Source organism: Dama dama, chromosome 11 (genome assembly GCF_033118175.1).
Source record: "Dama dama isolate Ldn47 chromosome 11, ASM3311817v1, whole genome shotgun sequence".
Classification (NCBI taxonomy): Eukaryota; Metazoa; Chordata; class Mammalia; order Artiodactyla; family Cervidae; genus Dama; species Dama dama.
Genome location: NC_083691.1, coordinates 102,893,581 through 102,900,501, shown reverse-complemented (window position 1 = coordinate 102,900,501; position 6,921 = coordinate 102,893,581). Strand labels below are relative to the sequence as shown.

General features: G+C 34.7%; 1 protein-coding gene across 1 annotated transcript; it reads left to right on the top strand.

Moving 5' to 3' along the window:
- Positions 1-4,750: 4,750 nt before the first annotated feature.
- LOC133065649 (olfactory receptor 4C46-like) lies at positions 4,751-5,680 on the top strand. The gene has a single exon (XM_061156347.1). It carries the CDS (start codon positions 4,751-4,753, stop codon positions 5,678-5,680), a length of 930 nt encoding a protein of 309 aa, XP_061012330.1.
- Positions 5,681-6,921: the final 1,241 nt, after the last annotated feature.

Sequence of the window (6,921 nt, the reverse complement as noted above, 5' to 3'; positions counted from 1 at the left end):
CAACACAAAATACTGAATGCATTTCTATATAAACAACTATTAAAAATTGAAATTAGAAGCAACATTCTATGCAAAGTACTGTTAAAAAGATAACATTTCAGGGGTACATTAGAAAATACAGTTAACACTTGTATGTGAAAACCAGAAAATACTTCTGATAAAGCAAAGTAAAGGGAGAGAGATGCTATGCTGATAAATTAACAGACTCAAGATATTTATCATATCAATTGCAATTTTAATGCAGTTCCATTAAACATTCTATAATATATTTGAAAAAAGTCACAATCATATTTAAAAATATATATATAGAAATATAAACTTTAAAAAAATCCTGGAATAGTAGTTTCAAAGAACGCAATACATATGGAGAATGTTTTTCTATCTAAAGTCAATACTTTGTAGACATGTGCCCATTTTTTCAAGTTTGTCCAATTTGTTCATTCATCATTGTTCATAATATTACTTTCTGCTTTTTGTGTGCTGTTTTCCTTTTTTATTTCTGTGGTATTGGTTGTTGTTTCTCCTCATTCATTTATTCTTATTTCTATTTTTTCTTGGTCTGTGGTTTGCCCTTCTGTGTGGCTCGTGGCCTTTCTCTATTGCATCGCAAGGGCTTCTCACTGTGTGAGTGGGCTTTGGCGCATGCATATTTCTTACTGAGAAGCATGCGCTCTAGGGAGATAGGACTTCAGAGCGTGCAGTCTCCAGGCTCAGCAGCTGTGGCACGTGGACACTAGAGCACATGCGCTCTCTAGCTGTGGCGTGTTCGTTGCTCCATGGCGTGCGGGCTCTTAGTATCTTTATCAGGGATCAGACCTGCCTTCCCTGCAAGGGCAGGTGGATTCTTAACAACTGGACCACCAGGGAAGTCCCTAATTTCTTATTTTGCTTATTAGTGTCCTCTGCCTTCTCTTTTTGGTGAATCTGGCCTGAAGGTTTGTTTCCTTTTTTTTTTTTTTTTTTTTTCTTTTTTTCATTTTGTTTACCTTTTCTAAGAAACAGCTCTTGGTTTTACTGATTTTTTCCATTTTTTTAATTCTCTATTTTATTTATTTTCATTCAGCAACACTACTTCTGTGTGTATATTAGGCCAAAACTATAATCAAAAAAGATATATTCATACATTTTCACAGCAACACTATTCACAACAAGCAAGACATGGGGGAAAAAAAACTAAATTTCTATGCATATATCTTTAAAATGTTCACAGTATTAGTCACTAAGTAAAGTGAATTAAAACCACAGGAATTTATTGCTATGTGCCTCCTAGAATAACTGAATGAAAAATAATATAGAATTAGAAGAAGGTAAGAACAATACTTGTGTTTGATTTAAGCCTCCTTTCATGGACTTCCGTTGTGGCTTCAGAAGGTGAAGAATCCTTCTGAAATGCAGGAGACGCAAGTTCATTCCCTGTGTCAGGAAGATCCCCAGGAGAAGGAAATGACAATCCACTCCAGTATTCTTGCCTCAAAAATTCCATGGACAGAGGAGTCTGGCGGGTTACAGTCCATGGACTTGCAGAGTCAGACCCGACTGAGCAACTAAAACTTTCAAGCATCTGTGCTTTAGATATCTCTCCACATGTTTAATGTTGCCTAGGGATCCTTGCTGACCATCGCATGGCTCCCAGAGATAAATTATCTATATCCTATTAGACTTTCTATTTACATCCATAACCCTCTGATGAATGCGAAAAATGGGTTTGGGATTTAATTACTCTGAAAAAAATACCAATAATTTTATGCCTCACTGCTCTAACTCTCAAGCAATCAATATGCAGTTTCCAGAAAAGTTTTAATACTGATAAAAAGAAGTTTTCTGTCTGAGATGAATCCGTAAGTTAACTGGAATGATGCTGGAATTATGTTATCATTGGTATTCACATGACATTCAATTTTCTTAGAACCCAGGTTCAGATAGAGAAAGAGGACTCATATTTTGGTTGCAAGTGCAGAGAATACAATTCCCTACCCAGAATGGGTGTTTCTCAAACATGTCTCTTCAGAATACCCACTTCTAAGACAAAGCCTTTCCATCAAAGGAGATAATTAATTCCAAGGAGAGAAAATAACATCTACAAGAGGAGGTCCTTGAACGTTTGTGGAAACCTGTTTAAATATCCCTGCATTGCAGGTGAAAATTCTTTTTTATCATTTACATCTCCAGAGAAGATCCATCAAGGTTGGAATGACTCACTTTTATGTATTTCCATCACTCTTTCTCTTTCTTGTGTCTGGGACTACAACCATTTTATAGAAGATGATTTCTGCATAATGTTCAAAATTGATCCATTCTAAATTCAAGTCCCAGGTTGCCTGTGAAAATTTTGTCGGTCTTTCATCTAGAAGAAAATATTTAGATTTATAAAAACAATGACTTGTCTACTGTGACACTCAGTAATCTGACTAGTGTCTTTATGAGTATGTCATATCTTTCAAACTGAAAGTTCGTTAGCCCAAGAGGAAGTCAATTTAAAATGGAATCAGTTCTGAACACCCTCAGATATCACTAACATCTTCTAAAGATCAGAAGGTAAGTTTATTAAATGCTTATTAACAGCAGTTACTTTATATATATACACACACACACACATATATATATATATATATACACACACATATATATATATACACATATGTATTAATCATGCTTTAACACTTTTCAAATAAAGTAACAGAGCATTACATCTTTACCCTTTCCTTCAAAAGACAGTGAGTATCACAAACCTAGTCTGGTAGATGAAAAACTTAAGACTCAAAGGGAGCCAACTCTCCATCCCTAGATATTCTTCTTTGCCAGGAGACATTTCTTTTGATAATTTAAATTAATAATGAGAATGAAAACAAAATACACTCCACACTCAAAAAGCCACAGATGTCTTAAAAGATAAAAATCATCCTCTTTTTATTTCAAGCAAGCACATGGATAATTCTTTCAGGGATCAACTGCTATGAATGGTATGAGTCCTTGTGGCTTCTTTAAAAAAATAACATTGTAGATGTTTATCCCCCATTTATTGCATAGTTAAATATGCTTCTCTGTTTTATTACTCAAAATGTCAAATCTCCCTACCTTCTGGGTGCATAGAAAGTCATAAAAATAAGTGAAGATCCTTTGTGTTTTCACAGCAGTGTGATGAATATGTTCATATTTGTTTCTTCAATTAATTCTCATAAGAGCCTGTGAGGTTGACATATTGTTCTCACTTGATACTAGGGGAAACAAGAATGTAAGGTGTCAAGAAATATACCCAAGATCAAGGAATTTTAAGTGGGGAAAAGCAAGATTCTGATATTGTCCTTTTGATTCTCAAACCAATGTATTTCACCACTGGGATCATCATTTCAGCATTTTACAGAACAGTCTGTTCATGATTTGTAAGGAAATTAAGGGAAGAAGAAAATGAGGTGAAGGAGAGAGAGAAAAAAAGAAACTAATTTGACCTTCAATGAAAGCAGTGCCACATAGTTACTAACATTTGGGATTCCAGTGTATTATATTATGCATACATGTGTCTGGGTCTGTATGTATGTGTATTTTCATTGTCAGTGAAATTGCTTTGTATATACTTACCTCTGAAATACTATTTAAGCAATTATAATTATTATAGTCATGTCAAAAGGAATTTACTAACTCAACATTGTATATTTTAGCCTAATATAAAGGATGTGTTTTAAGAATTTGCAGTAAAAAAGAGATGAGAAGTATAATCTGAAATAATCTTTTATCTGCCTTTCATTTGTTGCTTGATTTGGGGCAGGATCTTTATCTTCTCTATTCTTCTATGTCCTGAAGTGTAAAATAAGTATAAAAATGATGGCAGTAATCATCTGACAGGTTTGTAACAAGGATTAAATAACCAAATGTCTGAGAAAAAATTTTAGCACATAGTAAGTGTTCATTAAATTAAAAAAAAAAACACAATTTTATTGAAGTATTGTTGATTTAAATTGAGATCTGGCTTTCCAGGTGGTGCCATGGTAAAGAGTCTGCCTGCCAATGTAAAAGATGCAGGATACACGGGTTCAATCCCTGAATCATGTAGATACCCCATAGGAGGAAATGGCAACCCACTCCAGTATTCTTGCCTGGGAAATCCCATGGACAGAGGAGCCTAGAGACTATAATTCATGTGTTTGCAAAGAGTCAGACATGACTGAGTATGCTTGCACTCCCACAGTATTATCATTAATATTACTGCTAGCTTTAGTCTCTGAGATTATGTGCCAAATTGAGAAAATAATACCATTTACAGTTTGTTTTCATGTAGCACCCATGGAAATCAGTCATTATATAATTTTATTAGCTACAACAAAGTTATTGGATTTAGGCAATTTGTTTAGCAACTGTATTACAGAAGCTCCGGGATTTCACTATTCTTTCATTACCAGTGCACTGACAGAGTTAATATTAACTAGTCACATATAACAGGCTTATATCTGGCTTCCATCCCCTTAGTGAAACTCAGTTCACTCCATCCTAGTACACAAAAATCTTTACTAGATCTACATACAAGATTTTCTCTCAAAACCCTCTTCTTCACTACATTCATATTCTCAGATTCTTACAGTCATATATAAGCAATATTCAGCAGATTGGAACATTATCTTTTATCACAAAAAAGTCATAAGAATCTAGGCATGTGTTATTTATTAGGCAGAGATGTTTAATGAACTCAAGGTTGAACTAAAACAAGATCTTTTTTCCCCCTGCCCCAGGTTATGTGGTTAACAATAACATGAGATACATGGAGAACAGGAACAACATGACAGAGTTCATTCTCCTGGGGCTGACACAGAATCCAATGATGCAGAAAGTCATATTTACAGTGTTTTTGGTTGTCTACATTGTCTCTGTGGTAGGAAATGTGCTCACCTTGGTCACCATCACCACCAGTCCATTATTGGGGTCTCCCATGTACTTTTTCCTGGCTCATCTCTCTTTTATTGATGTCTGCTATTCCTGTGTCAGTACCCCTAAACTGATTGTAGTTCCACTTCATGAGAAGAAGACCAGCTCTTTCATTGAATGCATGTGCCAGATCTTTGGGGAGCATTTATTTGCAGGTGCTGACATCATTCTGCTGACTGCAATGGCCTATGACCGCTATGTGGCCATCTGCAAGCCCTTGCACTACACAACCATCATGACCTGGCAGGTGTGTTGGTTGCTAGTGGGAGTGGCATGGGCAGGAGGCTTTCTTCATGCAACCATTCAGATCCTCTTCCTCTTCAGGTTACCCTTCTGTGGCCCTAATGTCATAGACCACTTTATGTGTGATCTGAATCCTCTGCTCGAACTTGCCTGCACTGATACCCACACTCTAGGGCTCTTTGTTGCCGCCAACAGTGGGTTCATCTGTCTGTTGATCTTCCTCCTCTTGATTAGCTCCTATACAGTCATCCTGCTCTCTTTAAGGACACGCAGCTTGGAGGTGAGGCAGAAAGCCCTCTCCACGTTGATCTCCCACATCACAGAGATCCTCCTTTTCTTTGTGCCAAGCATATTTACTTACCTGAGACCAGCAGTCACTTTACCTGTTGATAAAGCAGTTGCTGTATTCTACACTATGATAACCCCCATGTTAAATCCCTTAATCTATACCTTGAGAAATGACCAGATGAAAAATGCCATTAGGAAATTGTGTAGTAGAAAAGTGATTTCAAGTGATCAATAAAATGTGCTTATGTTCCAATGTTCACTCAACTGATGCAAATGTCAAAAGGACACTATTGGTGAACACACATTATCAGTTAAGAATATCAATGAGATAAAGAAAATAATAACCAACAGAAATCATTGCTTCTGCAAGAAGGGGAGAAGAAAGTAATGCAAGAAATGATAGAATAACCTAGCAGAGGACAACTCGTATTATTTAAAATATTCTGCAAAATTGGAGACTGATTTTACTAGTTTCATCAGTTTATATACATTCATAAGCTTTAACCCCAGTAAAATGAAATAAAATAGATAACTCATTGACATTTAGCAGTCATTTCTATAATAACACAAAGAGGTAGGTATGTTTATATCCCCATTTTAACAGGTGAGTAATAAACATAAAAGAGGATGATCCAAAACAAAAAAATTGAAGATCCAGTAATCAGAGTATAATTTCCTCTCATTCCATGTTCTTCACTGCTGTGATATACTGTCTGGCAATTCAATAGTAAGGTAATATAATTATACTGTTACCATTTATTAAGACAACAGCAATCCTGTACTATCTATTTATCTATCTTTCTGTCTCTCTCTCTATATATACAAATATATATTTGTTATACATATTTTTAATTGACTCTATATACTACTATATGTACTGTCTTTTATTACATGTATTTATTCAGATATATAACTAAATCACATATTTTCACTTACTCTGTTCATTTTTATATATCATAGTGGGTAGTAGTACGCTAATTGTAACACCATGTTACGTAACTATTTTTTAAATACAAAATGAATGGGTCATTTAAACTCTAATATATAAGTAACAATAGTACACCATATCCATTTTAGCATTAAGAAACATTAAAAATAAAAAATAGTGATGCATAAAAAAGCAAAAACCAAAAAAATATTCTGTATTTTTCATGTCAACAACTTAGGTTTATAAATCATCAGAAAAGAGGATGATTTAAATAAAAGAATATTTTAATTCCAGACAGTAATTTCAACATATTCTCTTAACAGTCCCACTTCATGAAACACTTGCAGACTTCCTAGCGATAATTTCTGCAAATAGCATAATTTTGGTTTATGATAAATGTTGACTGGATAAGCATTATTAGAAAGGAGAATGAATACATTCAGTAAAATAAAGGAAAAAAATAAGTGGTAGTGGAGAATAAGAATTTTTTTTCTCATCTATTTCAGAATCTAGGAAGAATTCTATGTCTATTTTGGAAGCCACAAGTT

Bases quoted from the DNA above. Each gene is read 5' to 3' on its own strand.
- LOC133065649 (XM_061156347.1), top strand. From the start codon at position 4,751: ATGGAGAACAGGAACAACATGACAGAGTTCATTCTCCTGGGGCTGACA.